Source organism: Sarcophilus harrisii, chromosome 3, assembly GCF_902635505.1.
Source record: "Sarcophilus harrisii chromosome 3, mSarHar1.11, whole genome shotgun sequence".
Taxonomy (NCBI): domain Eukaryota; kingdom Metazoa; phylum Chordata; class Mammalia; order Dasyuromorphia; family Dasyuridae; genus Sarcophilus; species Sarcophilus harrisii.
In genome coordinates, this window is record NC_045428.1 from 415,237,253 (window position 1) to 415,260,144 (window position 22,892).

The 22,892-nt window shown below is 33.0% G+C and overlaps 1 protein-coding gene across 4 annotated transcripts in view; it reads left to right on the forward strand.

The window, feature by feature from the left end:
* Window positions 1-22,892, forward strand: part of RBMS1 (RNA binding motif single stranded interacting protein 1) — a 240,379-nt gene that overhangs the window by 148,612 nt on the left and 68,875 nt on the right. For all 4 annotated transcript variants that reach the window (XM_023499239.2, XM_031960588.1, XM_031960587.1 and 1 more), the window contains exon 3: window positions 18,910-18,968. In XM_023499239.2, the coding sequence (XP_023355007.1) occupies window positions 18,910-18,968 (59 nt within the window). The remainder of the gene's footprint in view (window positions 1-18,909; window positions 18,969-22,892) is intronic.

Genomic DNA, 22,892 nt, shown 5'->3' on the forward strand with positions numbered 1-22,892 from the left:
GCATTGCTCAAGATTTGGGGAAAAAATGTATGAAAACAAATTAGGCAATGTGGGAGCTTTGCTATTCAGTTGGATGAAAGTTCAGTTGGATGATTCTGTTTCTTTGATGAAATGAATTACTTCTTTGTAAGCCACCAAATGAAAGATGAACTGGATCAGATATATTTCTCAACAGTAAATGATTTCTTTAATAAAAGTGGTGTTTTATGAGAAGGGGTGATAGTGCTTGAATTTTGAATGTAGCCACTATGGACCGTTTCTTTCTTTATTTATTTTTAAAGGATTTTGGGGATAAGGTTACAAAATATCACATGTGAAATTCATTCACTGAATCATTTGTAATCAAACCATTGTAGCAAGAAAAGTTGGAAGTAGAAATTCTCAAAAGTGCTACAGAATGGCATCAATGTGGTTAATTTTATTTTTAAACAAAATATGTTACTATCACGATTTTTATACAAAAATTGGTAGTGACCAGGAGTTTTGCTAAGTTTTATTTCATGGCAAAGTTCTTAAAAGAGTCATCTAACTTTAAAAAAAAAAGATTTACACATTTTAGTAGATATATAGATATATCATCAATATGTACTTATGTTTAAAATTTGATGATCTGTTTTATAATGACAAGTGGCTGTCAATAACATGCTACCACACACACATATATATATATTTTAAAGTAAACACAATTTATCCTTTATAAGTTAAAGTAATGTAAACAGTGAATGAGGAATGACCTGTTTTTCCAAAAACAAAACAAAACCTGCACTATGGAGAGGGCATTTTGAAAACAAATGGAAATATTTACATTTTAAGTGGTTTTGTTGCTGAAAACATCATCCAATTATAATAATAATAATAATAATATAATAATAATAAAATTATAATAATAATAACAACAATAACCTTATATGTTCTTAGAATCAAGTTTGAAAACAGATTTTACTGACCTATTTAAAAATCTCAGAGAACATGAAAATTTATTGGACAGACTTCAACAAAAAAACTTTAACATAATTGCTGGATGAGATTGGGAAAAATGAGTATCATGGTTTTAATAAGCTCAATCAATGATGCACTTCTTCCAATTAAATCTGCTAATCTTTTGAAAGGTATTTTTCCGATTATGGCAAAAATTAAAGACAGTTATTGAAAAATTTTAACTAAGAACCTGATCTTTGAATTTCTTTATTAGAATATTATAAAGTAAGGTTTTCAGAAGTAGTAAAGCATATTCTATCACATTGATCTCACCAAAATATTAATAATAGAATCATTTAAACATATACCAAGAGGAAGGTCAAAATACATGATTTAGATGTAATGAGTGAATTGTAGGAGCACCCATCAGTTGGGAAGTATCTGAACAAGTTGTGTGATATGAATGCAATAGAAGAATACTATAAGAAATGATGAGCAGGATGATTTAAAAAAATCTGGACAGACTTAGATGAATTGATGCTAAATGAGGTGATCAGAACCAGGAGAACATCATATACGGGAACAGCAACATTGTGTGATAATTAACCATGATTGACAACTCTTCTCAGTAGAACAATGATCTAAGACAATTCCAAAATCCTCGTGATAGAAAATTATATCCACATCCAAAAAGAGAACTATGGAGTCTGAGTGCACTCAAAGCACGCTATTTTCACTTTGAGTTTTTTTGTTTGTTTATTTGTTTTTGTGGCTTTCCCTTCTGTTGTGTTTCCTCTTTCACAACATTATTGATGTAGAAATATATTTTACATAATTGCACATGTATAACTCATATCAGATTGCTTACTGTTTTGGGAAGGGGAGATAGGAGAAAGGGAGGGAGAAAAAAGTTGAAATTTAAAATCTTGTATAAAATGAATGTTAAAAAACCATCTTCATATATAATTAGGAAAAATGAAATACTATTTACAAAAAATTATAATTTAAATACTTTATGATGTACAAATATGGTAGGTTATTGGTACAGTCATCACATGTACATAGTTTTCATATACCTCTGTGTGTGTGTGTGTGTGTGTGTGTGTGTAGTTTATATATATCTTGGAGGGATGATTAAATTTTTTTTGCCATAAAGGGGATGTAATCAAAAAATAAAATTTGATCTAGATGAATAATCAAATTTACTAAATAATAAGTAATCCTGGGAGTCAGAATGAGAGCAAAAGCACAGATAAATAGTAATTAGAATGATTAGAATGACTCCTTGTTTTGTTACATTTGCAATTTTTGAAGTGTTTTTCTGTACAATAAAATATGAAGTATTATTATCTGTATTTTAGAGATAGGAAAACAGACTCAGAGAAATCATGACTTGCTAATAATTAGTTTACAGTTAATAGAGTTGCAGATCTAAACAATACAGGTGTTCCTATCATGTGCTCCCATATTCTATGCTTTTTTCCCCCATGACACCATGCTTCCTTGCAGCTTTCTCTAGGAATGAACTGAATGTTTTTCATCACTAGCAGGAGAATTCTGCTCTTTGATAATTTGGATGACAAAGAATAAGGTGAATAAGGAGGAAATTATTTTTTCAAATGTAAAATAATTATTTGTTTATAAATCATGTTTTTATTCCTAATCCTGTAGTTAAGATAGATAAGTCATTGAATATAGTTGATGAATCATGAATAAAGTATTAACAAAGTGTCCTTGGTGGAAATGCATAGGTACTACTAGAATTTCTTGCTTCCAAGATTTCTCTCAAACTGAATGTTGTACAATGAGTTAAATGGCAATGGGCTGTTGCTTAGACCCCAAGTCCTTCCTGAACAACTGTAAAATAGTGAAATAGCTTGGTTAAGCTATGATCAACCAAATGAGAATTTAGAACAATTTATAGTCCTTTTCTTGATAGCTAGCATTTATATGGTGCTTTGAGATTTGCAAAGGTTTTTATAAATATTATTTTATTCTCATGACAATCTTGGGTAGATGCTATTATTGTCCTTATTTCACATATGAGGAAACTGAAGCAGGCGATTTTCTTTAAATTTTTGGTAACTTTTCCAGATCATGGCTAGGAAATATTTGAGGCCAAATCTGAACATGGGTTTTTTAAATCTGTCCTGTTCTAATCACATTAATGCCTGACATTCATTAGAATGAAACTGGAGTTGATTTAAAGAGCACGCTTTAGAGAGGATGGTCAGCCAGGTGATTGTGTTGACTAAATACCATAATCATCATTTAATCCATACTCTTAATTCCCTATGATTTCTCTCTGCCTTTTTCTCACTAAATCAGAAGACAGCTCTTTTACTAGTTGGGAGAATATTATTTGTAAATGTTACATTTTGTGGGGTTTTTTTTAAAGGCCTAGAATAAAAATTGACAACAATTCAAAAGTGAATTTCTTACTTGGCAACTCTTATTTTCTTTCACTGACCACATACTAACTTTATTTAGGATACCTTGCCAACATTTAAGATCAGGGGGTCTACAGGTGGCTGCACTGACAAACAGCAAGAGACAGTTGTAACAGAGTCTGCATGCTACCTTTATTATAAGTGCTTTAAGTTGCCAAAGTGATTTTTCCTTAAACTTTCCCTTGTTGAATTAGCAGAATCAACAAGATACTGGACGAGGCTTCTATAGGTCTCTTGAGACTCCCTCAGTTCTCAAGCCTTAAAGGATTTGCTGAATGTCAAGAAACAAGTATAAACTTGCCTGAAATGTATTTTGTTTTAGTTGGTAACTTTTAGAAGGCAAGAAGAGAAATCTAGCTGTTAAATTCTTGGCATGTAGTAAGAGCTTAATATATGCTTATTGATTTATTTTATAAAATTGTCTTGTAAAAGGGAAGGATTATTCACTAACCAAGAGGGAGTGTAAGTGAATTAGCAGTTAATAATTATTTTTAAGTGACTATTGTGTCAAGCAGTATGCTAAGCTGTGCCCATGACTTGCTCAGGGTCACATAACTAGTAAGTGTTAAGTGTAAGATTGGATTTGAATCCATGATCTCCTGACTTTAGGGCCAGTGCTTTGTCTTTTAGCTGCCCCGATCTGATTTTTTTATTTTTTCATTACCAGAGCTTAGCATATTGCCTGGCACACAGTATTCCCTTAAAAATACTTATTAAAGTGAGCAGGACCAGGATATCATTATATACTTCAACAACAATACTATATGATGACCAGTTCTGATGGACCAGGCCATCCTCAGCAACGAGATCAACCAAATCATTTCCAATGGAGCAGTAATGAACTGAACCAGCTATGCCCAGAAAAAGAACTCTGGGAGATGACTAAAAACCATTACATTGAATTCCCAATCCCTATATTTATGCCCACCTGCATTTTTGATTTCCTTCACAAGCTAATTGTACAATATTTCAAAGTCTGATTCTTTTTGTACAGCAAAATAACGTTTTGGTCATGTATACTTATTGTGTATCTAATTTATATTTTAATATATTTAACATCTACTGGTCATCCTGCCATCTAGGGGAGGGGGTGGGGGGGTAAGAGGTAAAAAATTGGAACAAGAGGCTTGGCAATTGTTAATGCTGTAAAGTTACCCATGCATATATCCTGTAAATAAAAAGCTATTAAATAAAAAAAAATATTTATTAAAGAACTGGTAATTCACTTATAATCCCAATTACTGCAGAAAAAACAAAAACAGAAGTGAATCAAATCCTCTCTGTCTTCCAAGAACTTATAATGAGGGAGTCAATAGACAATATATACATAAATATTCAAAACATATACAAAATAACATGGTAAATTGAGGAAAGAGTACTAATAGTTTTGAAAAGTCAATGTTTTTGAGCTTGGTCATATGAGCAGAGTATTGAAGTAATTCAGAAATCATTTTTTAAAGAACTGGAAATCAAGTTGATAACTATTGATTGGAAATAGCTAAATAAAGTCATGAGACCATAAAAAACAAGGAATATGAATTTACAGAGAAATATCAGTAGACATAAAATGATGCCAGGCTAATAAGGAAATAAGGGAAAGTGTATATAAACAAGTATAGTTATGGATATTACAAACAAATAAGAAAATCAGATGTTATTTATAATCAATGGTAACCCTGAAGAAGTGATGAAAAAATGACGTTTCCTTTCTTCAGAGCAATATGGATATACAACATTGCATATATTGTCAGAGTTGTTTGGGATGGACAATTTTGTTGAAATGTTTTTTTTTTCTTTTCCTTTGTTACGTAGATTAGTTCTCTGGATTATTGGAGAGATGATGGATACAGTTGGAAATAAAGGGGATATGAAAACAAAGAAACATTTCAGTATTTAAGTGATTTGCAAACAAAGAAATATATTTCCATTTCTAGATGAGGATTCCAAACTACCAGGAGAGAGACAAAATGCAGGGATTTGGAACAATATTTTTAAAGGGTTAAAGAAAGTGTTAAATAATGAACATATTTCCTATGGAAAATAGCCAAAAATAAGCACAGATAGGAGAAAAAGTCCTCCAGTAGCTCAAAGGTGATAATAGCATTGCTTCCAGTAAAAATAAAAACAAATGTTTAAATAAGCAGAATTTGTAATATTTTGGCAGTGACAAGAATTCTTTATTTGTACCTTAATTTGTTCTTTACATTTCTGTTAATCTTGGTCTAATTGGTTACAGTATTTCTTTTAGAAAATAAACAGTGATCAATGTGTATTATTTTGTTTGTAAAAAATTTGTGAGATTTGTTAAATTATTATGGTAGTTAAGTGATGCAAATTATAGAGTGCTGATGTTGTGAATTGAGTTCAAATTTTCCTTCATTCAGATACTTGAGTGATGTTTGGCAAAGTTTTCCTTATTTATTAAATGGGCAATAATAATAGCTCTTTCAGAGTTCAGATGAGAGGATTCAAACCTATCCTTGAAGTAGACCCAAGATATTCTATAAACAGGTACCACCATTTGATTTAGCCAAACTGTAGGTATAATTCCTAAGAGAAGTAGCTGTCCTGGAATTGAGGTAATAGCTCTTTGTATTTTGGATTTTCCCTATATTTGCCTTTGTAAGGCTAGCCTTATTGTATCCTCAAACTTTTAAGAACATTTGTCATTAAAACAAACATATAGAGAATTAAATTAAAGTTGGTCCTGTCTGTAGATTCAGTGCATCAAAGTCAGTCCATGATATTACATAATTCTATCTTGTTGAATTAACAGTGATTGGAATAGTCACTGCATAGGTAGGTCTAGTTGGCTCCTTGTGCCTTAGAGAAATTAGTGTATGATGCCATTCCCTCTATTCATCACCTTTACTCTTCTCCCCCTCCCCCCACTAGGCATTTTATTTTTCCAAATTCATGTAAATATACTTTTTCAACATTCATTTTGTAAGATTATGCGTTCTAGTTTTTTTCTCCCTCCCTTACTTCCTGAACCCTTCCCAAGACACCAAGCAATCTAATATAGATTATACATGTATATCCTTTTAAACATATTTTCATATTTGTCATGCTGTTCAAGAAAAAATCAGATCAAAAGAGAAAAAACTAAGAGAAAGAAAAAGCAAACAAAAAAGTAAAACAACAACAACTATGTTTTGATCTATATCTCCATAGTTTTCTCTCTTTCCAGATATGGATGGCATTTTCTGTCTCAAGTCTATTGGAATTATTTTGCTGGCAAGTGTTGTCATAGTTGAATCATCACATAATCTTACTTTTATTGTGTACAATATTTGTTCTCTTGCTTGGTTCTATTCTTCACTTGGCATCAGTTCATTTAAATTTTTTCTAGGCTTTTCAGAAATCAACCTGCTCATCTCATCATTTTTTAAAAATAGAATAATAATTATGTTCCATTACATTCAAATGCCATTTCCCCACTGATGGACATCCACTCAGTTTACAATTCTTTGCCACTACAAAAATGGCTGCTACAAACATTTTTGCACATTTGGGTCTTTTTTCCCTTTTTTATGATCTCTTTGGGATACAGACCCAGTAATGATACTGCTGAATCAAAAGGTTTGCACATTTTATAGCCTTTTGGTTAGAATTCAAAATTGCTTTGCAATGGTTGGATCATTTCACAATTTCATCCAGTTTTCCCACGTCCTCTTCAACATTTATCACTATTTTTTCATGTCATCTTAGCCAATATGATAATTGTGAGGTGGTACCTCAGAGTTATCTTAATTTGCATTTTTTCTAACCAGCAGTGTTTTAGAGCATTTAGCACTTTTTCAAAGGTTTAAAAGAATTTAAAAAGTAACAAAATCCATAGCCAATGTGCATTGTGTTCTATCCCTCTATGAAGAATTAATCATGCTCTTCAAGTTTGGGGCTGCTAGGAAACTAAGGAAAATGTTACAGACGTTTAGGCTGAGATTCTGTTAATTGAACAGACTGATGACCAAAAATATGCAAGATAATGATAATCACTTCTTTACTGTGCAATATGCAGTATCATCTTTAGTTTCCTACTGGGAATATTCAGTCACTTCACTGAGAGACAGTGTGGTACAATGGATAGAAACTTGGCTTAGGTTGAAATCCTGTAGTCTGACACATACTAGCTGACCTTAAGCCAGAGTCTTAATATTTCCAAATAATTTTGTGTGATTTTAAGTTGCAGATCAGGTGCCCATCTATACTGATTAGTGGACTTTCTAACTGAGGCCTCATTACACAATTGAAATCATAAGTCTAGTTTAAAAGAAAAGGTAACAACAAATTCAGATTGTTGATCTTTTTACTATATGACTTTGCACTATCTGACCAGTAGTTGTTTTGCTAATGTGCATAGTCTGTACTTCCTAACTCTAGATGTATTATTTGTCTTACTGTAGTATTTAGCAATATGCAAGGCTGATTAAGTAATCTAAAGGAGTGGTTTGAATTTATTGAAGCAATCAAATAGTCCTAGTGTCAGGATGAGAGGAAATGCCTAGGTGACATTGTGACACCCAAAGTATTCCATAATGGCTGGTTAAACTTGTCTTAGCTGCCCTAGAGTAGAGGTGTGAGACATTTCTAGTTCTCTTTGTATACTGAATTTTGTTGCTTCATGTGGATTGTGTGTTCAGACATACAGTTGTGTAGTTTTTAGCATGCTAATTATTGTGCCGGTGTAGTATTTGGAATTAAAAATAAATGGTAAATGTGTGAGATTGGGCATTAGAATTGTTAGAGATTATTTTAATATTTTATATGGGGAAAAAGCTCACATTTTTTAGTTATATTCTCCCATTTTGGAGTCTAGTGTTTGTCCTTTTATTGAGCCTTTCTGATACCCTTAGAATAAATTTCTGTATTTATTTACATTGTATAAACAGAGCTTTGTTTATGGGGTTAAACCATCAAATCTCATTTTAGTCTTTTCCAGTGATACTTGTTTACAGTTAGAGCTGTAGTCATAAATAGTTTTTGAACTAAGTACTTAGATTTAGAAATGTGTGTGAAAATTGTTATCACATGCCCATCAATTGGAGAATGGTTGGGTAAATTGTGGTATATGAATGTTATGGAATATTATTGTTCTGTAAGAAATGACCAGCAGGATGAATACAGAGAGGCTTGGAGAGACTTAAATGAACTGATGCTGAGTGAAATGAGCAGAACCAGGAGATCATTATATACTTCAACAATGATACTGTATGAGGATGGATTCTGATGGAAGTGGATTTCTTTGACAAAGAGAAGATCTAACTCAGTTTCAGTTGATCAATGATGAACAGAAGCAGCTACACCCAAAGAAAGAACACTGGGCAATGAATGTAAACTGCTTACATTTTTGTTTTTTTTTTTTCCCAGGTTATTTTTACCTTCTGAATCCAATTCTTCCTGTGCAACAAGAGAACTGTTCAGTTCTGCACACATATATTGTGCCTAGGATATACTGTGACATATTTAACTTATATTAACTTTAATTTATACAAATAGGACTGCTTGCCATCTGGGGGAGGGGGTGGAGGGAGGGAGGGGAAAAGTCGGAACAGAAGTGAATGCAAGGGATAATGTTGTAAAAAATTACCCAGGCATGGGTTCTGTCAATAAAAAGTTATAATTATTTAAAAAAAAGAAAATTGTTATCACATCCTAAACTTGCGTATGGCTAGAGTAAGCAAATGAATGTAGTTTCTCTTATAAATCTATTCCTTGAATTTCATCTTGAAGATTATAGCAAAATCAGAATTTATGGCCAGTAATGCTTTTGTGAATATGGTGAGCCATGTTTGTAAATCAATATAAGTAACCCCCCACACAGTAATTATGTGTGTATGTGTGTATATATATATACATACATACATATATACATATGTGTGCGTATACACTCATACACACACCCAATAATTAGTATTGGAGCTTCAAAACATCTTAATTGCCTTCTCTTTTTTTTTTTCCTAATAGAATTAATAAAAGTTTTCAAGATGTTCTACATATCTTAGTTTTTATAGCTTCAGATAACATTTCAGTTTTGTTTCCTTTTACTTTACTATCATGAGTAGGTACTTGTTTCAAATGAGTTGGTCATTTATGGCTTTAATTTTGGAGCTTAATAAATTGCTTCATTAAATTTCCACATTTAAAAAAATGTCAGATTTCTATTATTGTTTAGTTTCTTGCTTAAATCTGAGGTTTCCTAGGTTTATTTTTATTTTCTGGTAAATTTGATTTGAGAGAACAAGGAGGTAAAGCCATTTGCTTTCCTAAGACAAAAAACTAATTCTACTGAATAAATTTTTCTCCTACCCAAAATGTGATTAAAAAGAAGCATTAAAATTATCGACTCATTCACTTGATGCTGGACAGAAGTAGCAAAAATTATATAGTCTGCATTTAACTAAAAATTATTTATAACTTAGTTCCATGCTTAGATTAATTGGTTGAAGAAGGTTTTAAAAATTCAATTCTTCTGAGTGAAAGGAAATGTTTTAATGATATTAAGTAAACATGAGTGTAAGAATAGGCAAGAGGGGTAAGGTGAGAGAGCTATTAAATAAGATAATTTCAGAGGACACCACGATATTTATTCATCTTAATAAAACTGTCATTGTCTAAGGTCTACACATGATTTGTCTGGAGGTTAATTTCATACTGGATTGTACATTTTACTGATAAACTTCTAGATTATATGTTCACTGTGTATTCTTTCTCTCTGGTATGTTAATACTAAAAGCATTAGTTTGGGCAGGGCCATCTGTGAGAGTATAACTGCTTCTCTGTGCTGACTTGTAGCAAATATATTGCCATAAGATAATGTAAATGACCCTCAATGTCCTACTCTCTCTGAGGCTATAGAATGATGTAAATCTACTCTCAGTTGATTGCCATTTGCAATAAGCTGGTGGTGCTAAAATATAAAATCAAGTCTGTCCAATAAATCAAAGCTTTCCAGATGTCTTTAAAAGGGGGATTGAGGGAGGGAGAGGGAATTGTGAGTTTCTCATATGGAGCATGAAATAGAATAAAATGCATGTTTGCCATTTTTAATTGAAGTAGCTTTTGATGTTCATTCTGATATGAATTATTTAGTTCAGAGTAATACATGAAATGAATGGGCAGAGAGCAAGCACTGTTTTATCAGCCAGTGTTTGTAATGAAGCTGCCAATATCTCTCTGTCTGTCTGTCTGTCTGTCTCTCTCTCTCTCTTTCTCTCTTTCTTTCCCCCACCTCTCCTTCTCTTCGAAAGATACATTTTTAGAATTAGCAGGGAAGCTTCTAAGAGTAGTAACAAAAGGTTATTTATTCTTAAATTTGTAGTAGAACTGCCAATTTTTGGCATCCTGACAGAAAGTGCTTATCTTAAAATTCTCAACATTAGGGATGCTGATATATGTATTTTTCTTGACACACTTGCCTTATGATACATTGTGGTTAATATTTTAAAAATAAACCATTTTCCAATTAATGAAGATTTTTTACTTTTAAATTGCATAATTTATTTTAATTAGTCTGCAGATTGTAAGGCAACTGAAGCCATTAAAGTGCTAGACGACCTAGCAGATGTCATAGCTTGTGGTAGGTCATCTCAAATAGGCAGACTGTTGTTCTTATAACAGAGATGGAAAAGCCTTTTGTTAACATTGCAGAAAACAGAATTGTGTTTGTCTGTCTTCACTTGTTCTCTCCCCATCACCTCTTCCTGCACCTCCCATCATTACACAAAACAGAGAATAATAAAAGTAGAATTTTATTCTCTGACATAGAATTAAGCATCCAGGGTTGGTTAAAAGAGGTACTTACTTTATCTTTAAGGGATTCCTAAATCCCTTCTGCTCTTGACAACCTGTCATTCCCCAACTCCTCTTATCACTTGATTTAAGTTTTAGAAATCTTATTGTCAGTGCTTGATTTAAAGCAAGCACAGGAAAATAAAATTTGGCTACTCTTTCTATTCAATTGCAAGAGACCACCTGATTAATTTTCACAAAAGATTGCTTTAATGAAGCTATTCCCTTACTGAAATAACCTCCAATGACAACCACCATAAAAGTCTACCTTCTTCACTTGGCATTTAAAACCCTTCATAATCTCACCTTAACCTGTCTTTTTAGCTCTCTTTTATTGTACTTCCTATATGGATTCTCTACTCCAGTAAAGCTCTCTGCTACTTAAATTACCTTTGAGTCTTATACTTGTTACATACTATTTTTCTGACTTTCCTCCTATAATAAATAATAACCAGAATTTATATAATACTTTAAAGTTTTGATACATATTTTGTTATTTGAACTTTACAGCAATTTGTAGGTACTATAATTATTACTAGTACAGAAAGTACAAATGAGGAAATGGAGGTACAGATTATCCCCATGAAAGCAAGGACCATATATCTTATTACTTTGTTTCTGTCATAATAAAGTGTGGGCCATGTAGCTTTTATTAAAAGGTAATGATTTAGCTTTTAAGAGTTAAGATGCACTTTATTTTATCTCATTAGTAAAAATCATTATACCCATTATACAGATTAGGAAACTGAGGCTCAGAGAGGGTAAATACTTTGCCTAGGATTACACAAATTATAATTGTAGTAGTTAAAGTCTAAAACAGTCATAAGACACAATTGTAGGTAAAAATTTTTAAAAATTTACTTTGAAACTGGTATTAGAATAATTTTGGGAGAGGCAAAGGGATAAGAGAGAGTATTGGGTTTTACATTTTACAAATGAAAAACTGAGGTCGAATAGGTAATAAATGAAAAGGATTCAAACTCAGTCTTTTTGACTCCAAATCCAGTACTCTTTCTTCTATACCCTTTTGTCTTCATATTTTGGGGTATTACAAAAGAGGTGAAGAAAGCCCTCTCAAAAACTGACAAACCAGAATTAACAGATATCCCTTTGACTGTCTAGGGCCTTCTTTTTTCTTAGTCCTGCCCAAATCATTAATCAATAAGGATTCAAATTTAAGAATGTCTTCAGGAAGGGATGGCAAAGACCAGCTACTCCAACACTGTTCTCTTATTGGTGAGGAAATTGAAGTCCATATAGATAAAGTGATTTGCTTATCCATGTAGGTGGTGTTAGAGGCAAGATTAAAATCCAGATCTTTTAACCTAAGAGACAGTATTCTTTCTATTGTATCACACTACTTTAAATAGAAATGGAAAATAAGAAGAGGTTTTCTAGAAATGTCTTTCTAAATTAGTATCAGCTTTAATGTTCTTTTTGGGACAAGGATATTTTATGGCGTAATCAAGGTGTTTATTATATGTTAGGCTTAATTCAGAAGATCATTTATTTGGAACTAAAAGGGACTAAAGAGGTCTAGTCTAATCCATTCATTTCCTGAGAAATCTAAGACCCAAAGAGGTGGTCATTTACCAAGTCACAGACTGGTTATGAACCTAAATCTTCTGATAGTGTTGTGATTTAAAGGTAAAAACCATGAGATTAGCTGGTTTGGAAGAAGAAAATGGATTTATTTTACACATGTTAAGCTTGAGCTGACTTGAGATAGCTAGTTAAAAAATATAGAAGGGAGCCATTGGAAATAGGAGAGTAGAGCCTCGGTGTGAGAACAGAACTTCAACTAAAGATATGGAATTCGTTAATGAGTGAGAGTTAAAATTATATGAGTTCTCTTTGAGAAAAAGAGAGCAGAGAGGGCAAGACAGAACCTTGGGGTATTAAAAGTCAAGAGGAGGCTAGAAGACCTCTAAGGACCAAATCAGAAAGTAGGAAAACTCTGCTGGTCTATAAACATTTGATGCCTACTATATTCCATGCACTGTGCTAAGAATTGGAGATAACAATGAAAAGTAAAAAAAACAATCCCTGCCTTCAAGAAACTTAAGATTGAATGGAAAGAGATAACATACAAAAGGGAACAACAACAAAAAAAAAACAAAACAGGGCAAAGGAGACTTGATGGAGGACTCCCAGAAAGTAGAGCCCAATGGGAAATGACCTGGGTTCCCTCCTTAAATGATGATTCTGGGAAAAGAGATGTTCATTCTGCTTGCAGAGGAAGGATAAGGACCCATGGACCCTTACTGATAAAGTATAAGAATCATTATCATGAAAGTAAAGAAAGGAGGGAATTTCACGAAAACTAGTTGAGTAGAATCAGAACAGAGGAAAGATCAGTGGACTACTTGACTTCATTAGGGGTTGAATGAAAATTCTCAGAGGGCAGTAAGATATATGTATATATACATATACATATAATATTTGGCTTATATATTGAAAACATCTGCTTTATAACTAAAGATATTCGATACTATTACTATAACTGTCATTCTATAAGGAATCTCCAAGAGCACTTGGAGTTTTACTTTTTTTCTAGAAGTTCTGTTAACTGATGACTAGATAGGTCAGAGAAAAATTACTAAAAGAGCTTATTTCCTAAGAGAACTAACTAATCCTTATATTCAAAGAAACATGGAGAAACTTTTCTAGAAATTATTTTAGTTGGTACCTTGAGAGAATTGAATGGTAGAATGGTGTTTACAGAATTTAGATGTTTGCAGTTTGCAGCGATAGTTAATGTTGACTTTATAAACTTTCACACAACTGACACATGAACACACACACTTGTAAAATGGCACAAAATGAAGCACATTGAAGAGTATGGGAAAAAGGAAAATATGGAGCCATAGGTAGTTTAATTATAGTTATTTCCCCATTACTTATGTTTTGGGATAAAGCATTTTCCCTGTAAATGAAAAAGACTCATTTCTCCATCCATATACCATAATCCTGCCTATTTCAAACTCTGCCAAAGAATGAAACAAGATCCTTCATAACGCTCCGAAAGCCACAATTTTTAGAGACAGTTCTAAAAAATTTTTAATGGAACCAAAGAATATACATACATACATACATATATGAAACCTGCTAATGTTGCCTTTAAGGAAAAGATCTTAAGTGATATAAAGTGAATAAAAAAGTAAATATTAAAGAAAAATTAAGGGTAACAGAGCTTTTTCTTCATAGTTAAGCACAGTAAATAACACCCTTTATCCACATTTATTGCTTTTTAGTCTCAACATCTGAATCAAGTCAAACTGGTTTAACTAGAATTCCATTCTACAAATCGGATAAGAATTGGGACAAAGGACTTGATTATAAAAAGGACTATGTTTTAGTTAAATTCATATTAAGTTTGTGTAATACTTACGTTATGATCATTAAGCAGTTATCATTCAGTATTTCTTAGCATCTAAACTGGCCATTGAGTTGCCCCATAAAACATGGCTTCAGTTTGAGCTAAGTAGAAAGAATACAAACTTGTTTCCAAGAAGTCTTCAATTAAAGCCAAGTAATCCCTTTTCAGAATTGTCATAGAGATTCACCTTTCTATAGGAGTTAAAGTTGATGTGTTCTGAGATCCCTCTCCACCCTGGCAGTCTGATGTTGTGGACTAATACTTTGGAAAAACCTGAAATAGACTAAGATATGGTCGTTGAAATGTTAGTGTTTGCCTACCTTGCCTTTGTCATTCATCATTTAAGAACATAGTGTCTAGCACATAATAAATACTTAATAAATGCTTGTTATGAAAGATTGATTTTACTTCCTTATTCCCTTATTCTGATCTGGGAGTGAAGCATGGATAAGTCCAGTTGAGTAGTATAAGGATACAGTTATGTTGGCTTCCAAATAATGCATAACATTTATGATCTGAATAATTTACCTACACGTTATGGAAACCTGATGGAAATTTTGTGGTATGGGTGATGAGTGTTCAGGTGAATTACCCTTTTTGGGTTTGATTGTTTGATTTATATATATGTGTGTGTGTGTGTGTGTGTGTGTGTGTGTGTGTGTGTGTGTGTATATAAAATTATTTTTTGTTCAGTGGTATATATGAATTCATGGAATTTTCACAGGAATTGCACTTTAAAAACTATTGCCTTTTGAATGGCTATCTAATTGTCATATTAATTTCAAATAGAAATAAAATAACGTGGAAGAAGGAAGAACCTGTTGATAGGTCAAAATAATCATTTCTTAGCAAAATATTGATTTTTCATTCATATAGCCTCTTAAATCTCTTTGTAAGTCTAATGCTTTTTAAAAAATATTTATTTTTAATACACATTGTTTTATGAATCATGTGGGAGGAAAAAATCAGAATAAAAGGAGAGGGGAAAAAAACAGAAAAAAGAAGTGAACATAACATAGCATATGTTGATTCACAATCTCCATAATTCTTTTTCTGGATGCAAATGGCATTTTCTGTCCAAAATCTATTGGGATTGCTTTAGATTGCTGAACTAGGAAGAACCAAATCTTTCATAGTTGATCAACAGACATTCTTGCTGTTATTGTGCACAACGTATTCCTGGTTTTGCTTATTTTGCTCAGCATCTTCATGCAAATCTTTCTAGGCCTTTCTAAAATCAACTTGTTCATTTTTTTTTAATAGAACAATAATATTCCATTACTTTCATATACCATAGCTTATTTAGTCATTCCCCAATTGATGGGCATCTACTACTTTTCCAATTCTTTGCTACCACAAAAAAGAACTGCTATAAACATTTTTGCACATGTGGGTCCTTTCCCCTCCTAGACCCAGTAGTGGCAAAGCTGGATCAAAGGATATTCACAGTTTTATAGCCCTTTGGGCATAGTTCTGATTGATCTACAGAGTGGTTGGTCATTTCACAATTTCACCAACAATGTATTCTTGTGCCAGTTTTCCTACATCCCCCTCAAACATTTGTAATTATGTTGACATGTTTTCATGTTTTCCCATCATCTTAGCCAATTTGAGAGGTGTGAGGCGGTACCTCACAGTTGTTTTAATTTGCATTGCTCTAACAGTAGTGATTTAGAGCATTTTTATATGACTCTAGAGGGCTTTAATTTCGTCATCTGAAAATTGTCTGTTCATATCCTTTGAGCATTTATCAATTGGAAAATCTAATACGTTTTGTACCACTCAGTAACCTGTTTCAAACTTCTTTCCTTTTTTTAATGTTGTCAATGTATATCTTTAAATGTATTTTTATTTAAGAATTTCATGTAGATACTAGGGCTATATCCATATTTCCTCTGGGAGAAGTTATGGTTTTTAAAAACACTAATTTTTCTTCTGTAAAATTAAGGGATTGAATTTATTGAGTTTTAGCTCTTAATTTTTGTGATCTTTGCTCAATTAGCAGTCTGTAGACTACACAGTAATAGCATTTGTTCTCTAGATTGGACTCTTTGTCCTTTGGAGTAAAGTAATTAAAGGTGACTATATATGTTAAAAATTTCATTCTTGAATTTCATCTTGAAACAAACCATAGTTTGTTTTTTTAAATGACACTGAGGAATTTGAATATTTTTCATTGAACTGGGGAAATGAATGATTTCTTAATGATCTATTTGAATTGCCGATTACATTAAGAATATGTTACAAAATCTACTACTACTTCTTTCTGTTTTATATGTGAAAGATCTGTTTTAAATAATCTGCTATGGACTGGCTAGAATGACAGGGAAAGATAATGCGGAATCTTGGAGGGGATGTGGGAAAAGAGGGACACTAATACATTGTTGGTGGAGTTGTGAATACATCCAACCATTCTGGAAAGCAGTTTGGAACTATGCTCAAAAAGTTATCAAACTGTCCATACCCTTTGATCCAGCAGTGTTACTACTACTGGGCTTATATCCCAAAGGGATCTGTATGTGCATGAATGTTTGTGGCAATCTTCTTTGTAGTGGCCAGAAACTGGAAACTGAGTAGATCCCATCAATTGGAGAATGGCTGAATAAATTGTGGCATATGAATATTATGGAATATTATTGCTGAGTGAAACGAGGAGAGCCAGGAGATCATTATATACTTCAACAACAAACAATACTATATCATGATCAATCCTGATGAACCTGGGCATCCTCAGCAATGAGATCAACCATATCATTTCCAATGGAGCAGTAATGAACTGAACCAGCTATGCCCAGCGAAAGAACTCTGGGAGATGACTAAGAACCATTACATTGAATTCCCAATCCCAAATTGAATTTGCCCACCTGCATTTTTGATTTCCTTCACAGGCTAATTGTACAATATTTCAGAGTCTGATACTTTTTGTATAGCAAAGTAATGGTTTGGTCATGTATACTTATTGTGTATCTAATTTATACTTTAATATATTTAACATCTACTGGTCATCCTGCCATCTGGGGGAGACGGTAGGGGGAAGGAAGGAAAAAATTGTAACAAAAGATTTGGCAATTGTCAATGCTGTAAAATTACCCATACATATAACTTGTAAATAAAAAGCTATTAAAAAAATTAAATAGTCTGCTATGGGAGTATCTGGAAAAAGTTAGGCTTTGTTTAAGTATTTAGGAGTGTTTTAATTTTGTTTGTATGTGAGACATGAAAAAAATAGGCAACTACTACCCCTTAGTCTATAATTGTCCTCATAAACTGCTGTAGCAATGAGATAAATATATTTGGGGGGGGAGACCCTTTTCATAATGGCTATATGGAGAGTGTTTGATTCCCTAGACAGTTTTACAGCCCTGTCTTCAGATGTGACTGTATAATTTGACAGCACCATTAGAACAAAATATCTTGAAAAGGATTATGTTCCCTTTAAATGTTGTGCTGTTGTCCCAGAATTGACAGGTAAAGAAAGCATCCCTTCCTTCAAAACTAGAATAGAAACTGGAAATTCAAATTTGAAGCCAACCTATTTCATTTCATTTTAGCTGTGATTTATTTTCTTTGGAGAGTGGGGTACCCCATATGACCCGGGCTGGAAGTTCAGGACCTGATCCAGTACTAAAGCTTTGAATTGCTTCCTACCAGGTTTACCTTTCCTTAAGTAACCTGATGGCTCCTATTTCTGAGAGTTTATCATACTAATACCAAGCAGACTTCCCTAGCAGCAAGGATTGTTGATGTGTGCCAGCATATACAGTTTTATTGGGGGTTTTTTTTAATTAAAAAATATGGAATAAAGCATTTAAATAACATAGTATGATAAAAAAAGATGATTTTACATGAACTAAAAATTCATTATGTAAAATTTGCTGTTCTTTTTTAAATATATAATAAAGTCATCATGTAAATTTCTTTTTTTCCTTTTTATTCCCCTTGCTGCCTAGAAATGATTAGATACACATAGATATATCTGTGTGTATACACATAAATTATTCTATATATACTTCTATTTTATCAGTTCTTTCTCTGGATGCAGATAGCATTTTTCACATGTCCTTTATTCTTAATTGGATATTTATAATAGTAAAATTTACTTATTTGCTCAAAATTATTCTTAAAACAATGTTGCTCTTACTTTATACAGTCTTCTCTTGGTTCTGCTCTTTTCACTCTTCATTATTTCATATATGTCTTTCCATGATTTTCTAAGGTCACTAAGCTCAAATTCTACACTTGAGAAAAAGCTATTTTGTAAATAATATCTCAGAATATCTGCCTGCTTATGAAAAAATGTGCTCAGTGAGATTTGTTGTTTTTAAAGGATTCCATGAATGTAACTTTGACCTTTTCCTTTTTTTCTTTCAGATATGGAAAAATTGTCTCCACAAAGGCAATTTTGGACAAAACAACCAATAAATGCAAAGGTAACTTTTCATTGATCCTTTTCTAAAGCAAAGCCTCTTCACTGATTGAAAGGATGGGACTTAAGGTTAATCTTTAGTTTAAAAACCACCTCTATTTGGTGGATGGGGGTACCCAATCCTTATTTAATTCTAAGTTTCTCTCTTGCACAATATCAACATATTGGTTATGTTTGTCCCTAGTGGAATTGGCTGGCTGCCTAACAGCAGCAAGCCTCTTGCCAGAACTTCAGATTTGACTCCAGTGAAGTTAACATGCCAAACACTGGTTGGCATTTAGCCCCTGCTTTTAAAAAGAAAATGGAGTTAGAAAACAGCTTTTTTTCTGTGCTTGAGAAGATTAGAGCTGCTTACTGAAGACCATTTTGCCATACTAAGAAACTGAAAAGATTACATATTGTGCAAATTGGTTCTATTAATTAGAACAGAGTAGTTTTAAGCTGCACTTAATAGCATGTTTCAGTACTCTCAATTGTTCTTTGCTTTATGTCTATTGAATATATTGGAGGTAAGGAGGAGAGAATCATTTTCACTGACCAAATTATAATAAGGAAGAGGGAGGTCATAGACTTCTTTGAAATACTCTGATGCATTAATTTAGTGCACTGACCTTCAGTATTCAGTGTAATTAGGATGATCTCATCTAGTTTCATGAGTAATTTAAGTGGAAGACTAGATGGGGGGGGAGGGGCCTAGGAGCTTACACTCATGCTTTTTGTTCCAGGCATTTTGACAATGGAGAGCATGATTTCTAGGAAAAGGGAAGAATGGAGTCAATTGATTTTTCAGTATAACCTCTGCCCTCATGAATGGGAATAAAGTTAATAGGAATAGTCAAGAGAAACAAGGCTTTCCTCTTTTAGGCTGAGCATTTTAGATGAGGGTTAAGCAGCAGCTTATAATAATCAAAAAAACAGGGGAGTTTTAAAACCATTCCATGGCAAGACCTCTTAAAAGGTTGGCATTTTCTTTATACTGAAATGAGGGTAAGAGCCATATTTCTGTCTATTACTCAAAGTTCTTAATATTAAAATTGTTTTTGGAAAAAAAAAACCTGCAAGTTCATGTATAAACTATCTTATTAAAGAAATTTTTGATGGATCAAGAGTCGAATTTTGGGGAAAAAATATATAAAATTGATTTCTAAATTCCATTTATTTTGGATGTTTATATAGAATAAAAATAATGCTAATAGATAACATTGCATAGTGGATGGAGAGCTAGCCTTGAAACTAGGAAGACTTGAGGGCAAATCATTTACACACTTCCCAAGAATTGGTATAAAGTAAGAGATGAGTGAAATCACAGCTCTTCTATCCCTACTACTTCTATCCCTACTTCTATCCCTAAAAATAATAACAGCAGATTAAATTTCTAAAATGGTATGTTACAATTGCAATTTTAAACATATTATTATCTCATTTGATCCAATTGTAACATCTCACAGAATCTCCTAATTGGAATGATTTAAGAGACTTATTGGACAATTGCATCTAAATAATAATAGTCTTTCCACTATTGCCACAAAAGTCTTTTTAGTTGTTTAGTGTGTGCTTGAAAAATCAGCAGGGAAAAGGAATCTTCTGTATCGTTAGCCCATTCCATTCTCAGCAGCTCAGTTTTTCTTTTCTTAAACCTAAGTCTGCCTATATGAAGTGTCTTCCTTTTCTGTTTCATTTTAGGAAGAGTTTCTCCTCTTCTATTAATCAGTGCTTTAAATATTTTAAAATAGCTGTTATACATACGGAGTGTGTATATGTGTGTGAAGGGCAGGGGGAGAAGGGGTTGTGGCAGCAATTTAACAACCACCAGCCAAATTAATAGGCAGAAGTAGGCACTTGGTAAAGCCTCTTATGCTGTCTATAGTTATGGAAAAGATAAGGAGATACAGACTAAATAATAGTACTGTCAGACTTGAAAGTTGTTGAATGACTAGACCCAAAGAATCTTCATTGATGGGTCAAAATCCACTTGAAAGGGGTCTACTTCTGGATTTCCTCAGGAAGCTGTCCTTGACCACCTTCTTTTCAGCATTTTATCAATGATTTGGATGAAAGCATATATAGTGTGTTTATTAGATTTATACATGACTCAAAAATGGGAAGAACAGCTAATACCAGATCAAATAATCAGTCTTTAAAAAGATCTTTAAGAGAGTGGATTGAATCTATAAATTAGGGCCCATTATTATAGCATTTAGGATGAGGACTTTCTTTGTAATTTCAGGAAATTTTCACATAAGACACAATCCCAGTTATTTCTACCCATTTTACTTCCTTCGTTTGGTGGCAAATGTTTCACTAAATGAATGATTATTTCAGATTACTCAGCATTTTCATTGATACTGTGAGCCCAAAAGATTTGTTTTTATTATATTTTTTATGTTCAATAGTATTTTATTTTTCCAAATACATGCGAAGATAATTTTCAATATTCATCTTTGCAAGACTTTATGCTCCAAATTTTTCTACCCCCCTCCTTCACTTCCTCCCTCCACAAGACAGCAAGCAATTTGATATGGGTTAAACATGTGGAATTCTTCTAAACATATTTCCATATTTATCATGCTGTGCAAGAAAAATCAGATCAAAAGAAAAAAAAAACACAAGAAAGAGAAAAAAGTAAACAACAAAAACGGTATGCTTTGATCCACAATCAGTCACCATAGTTCTCTCTCTAGATGTGGATGGTGCTTTCCATCCTGAGTCTATTAGAATTGCTTTGAATTATTGCATCGTTGAAAAGAACCAAATCTATCAGAGTTGATCGTCACATTATTTTGCTGTTACTGTGTACAATGTTCTCTTGGTTCTGCTCACTTCACTTAGCATCAATTCATTTAAATCTCTCCAGTTTTTTCTGAAATCAGCCAGCTCAATATTTTGAATAGAAAAATAATATTCCATTACATTCATATATTATGACTTACTCAGCCTTCCCCAGCTAATGGCATCCACTTAGTTTTCAGTTCCTTGCCACTACAGAAAGGGTAGCTACAAACACTTTTGCACATGAGGGTCCTTTTCCTTCTCCAAAAGAGATTTATCAAAAAGACTTTCTTTATAGCTGACTGGAAAGGGAAGAAAAAAGCTGTAGCCCTTGACATTTGTTTTTAGATAAGGTTTATGATGATATGGCAGTCCCAGGTGCCTTCTCATTTTTCCTTTTTGTAGAAAATAAATCTTACTTTTTATATGTAAGAGAAATTCCCTAATATACATCATTTTGGGAGGGTTTCAAGATGGTATTGAATAGGTAGCAATGTATTATTTATTTTCTCCCCCTTCCAGAACTATTCCTTGGAATTTTTGAGCATAAGATTTGGTAGAAAGGCATAAGAATATACAACTGGAATGTTAGTCCACAAGAATTTAGTAAGCATTTTACTAGGTGCCAGGATCTGAGCTAAAACCAGGAGAATACAAAGAAAGGCCAGTATACCATCCCTGTCCTCAAGGAGCTCACATTTTAATGGTGGGGGGAAAAAAACCATTTAAATAATCTAGGTAAGAACAAGATTAGATTAAAAGTAATATCAGGGGGAAGGCAGTTACTGGAAGAGCAGGAGTGTAGGATGGAGTGGGAGGGGTACTAGGAGAGACCATCTGCAGGAGGCAGGATTTGAACTGAGTTCTGAAGGAAGTCAGGTGGAGTTGAAATGGAAGTACTTGCTAGGAATGGAAAATAGGTCATGCAAAATCAAGACATCCTACTCTTCAATATCAAGTTCAACTGGTGGGCCAGCACAGCACACACAATATATGGCAGTGAATAAAATGAAAGGAAGTTGGAAAGATTGGAAGGGGCCTAGTTGTAAAAGATTTTAAAAACCCAACAGAAAATTTTATCTTTGATCTTGGAAGTAATAAGGAACCACTAGAGTTATTAAGTGTGTATATGGTAGGGAGAAGGGGAAAAAGAGAAGGA